Source organism: Penaeus monodon, chromosome 30 (assembly GCF_015228065.2).
Source record: "Penaeus monodon isolate SGIC_2016 chromosome 30, NSTDA_Pmon_1, whole genome shotgun sequence".
NCBI lineage: Eukaryota > Metazoa > Arthropoda > Malacostraca > Decapoda > Penaeidae > Penaeus > Penaeus monodon.
In genome coordinates this window covers 23708018-23708474 of record NC_051415.1, presented here as the reverse complement: position 1 = coordinate 23708474, position 457 = coordinate 23708018, and the positions used below count along the sequence as shown (strand labels likewise).

At 40.0% G+C, this 457-nt stretch overlaps 1 protein-coding gene across 1 annotated transcript in view; it reads right to left on the bottom strand.

The window, feature by feature from the left end:
- LOC119592387 overlaps window positions 1-457 on the bottom strand; it is a 19644-nt gene that overhangs the window by 8945 nt on the left and 10242 nt on the right. Inside the window, exons 3-4 of the mRNA XM_037941208.1 lie at window positions 276-436; window positions 76-161 (exon numbers count right to left, since the gene is read on the bottom strand). Of these exons, the coding sequence (XP_037797136.1) occupies window positions 76-161; window positions 276-436 (247 nt within the window). The remainder of the gene's footprint in view (window positions 1-75; window positions 162-275; window positions 437-457) is intronic.

Sequence of the window (457 nt, the reverse complement as noted above, 5' to 3'; positions counted from 1 at the left end):
AAAAACAATTATTATTTCTCACAGGAAAGACACGAGATAAACGAGACGAGCAGCTAGCAGTTTGAAAATACTTACGGGCATTTCACATTTTGCTGTGATAGTTTCCATATACCTGTATATTTCTTTCGCATCTGGTGATATCTTCAGGCTACACGTTTTGCCTGAAAGCACAAAAATCTCTAATACTTAACGAGAAGAATGCTCAGTCTCTAATGATTCGTAATAGACTTTTGCCATCAAAAACATAAAACAAACCAGTCAACGTTTGTTCTTACTATCAATGACCACTTCCTCTGTAGTTTCACTGTGCTCCTTCTCATCAGGTTCCTCGAGTTCTACGGGTTCTTTTATCTGAAGACCTACTTGGCCTGCTTGAAAATATCGTAGTGACTGCCTTAACTCCCCGGCTGTCAGAGGCGTAGAATCTTTTCCTGTCCTAAGAAATGACGGGAGCTTG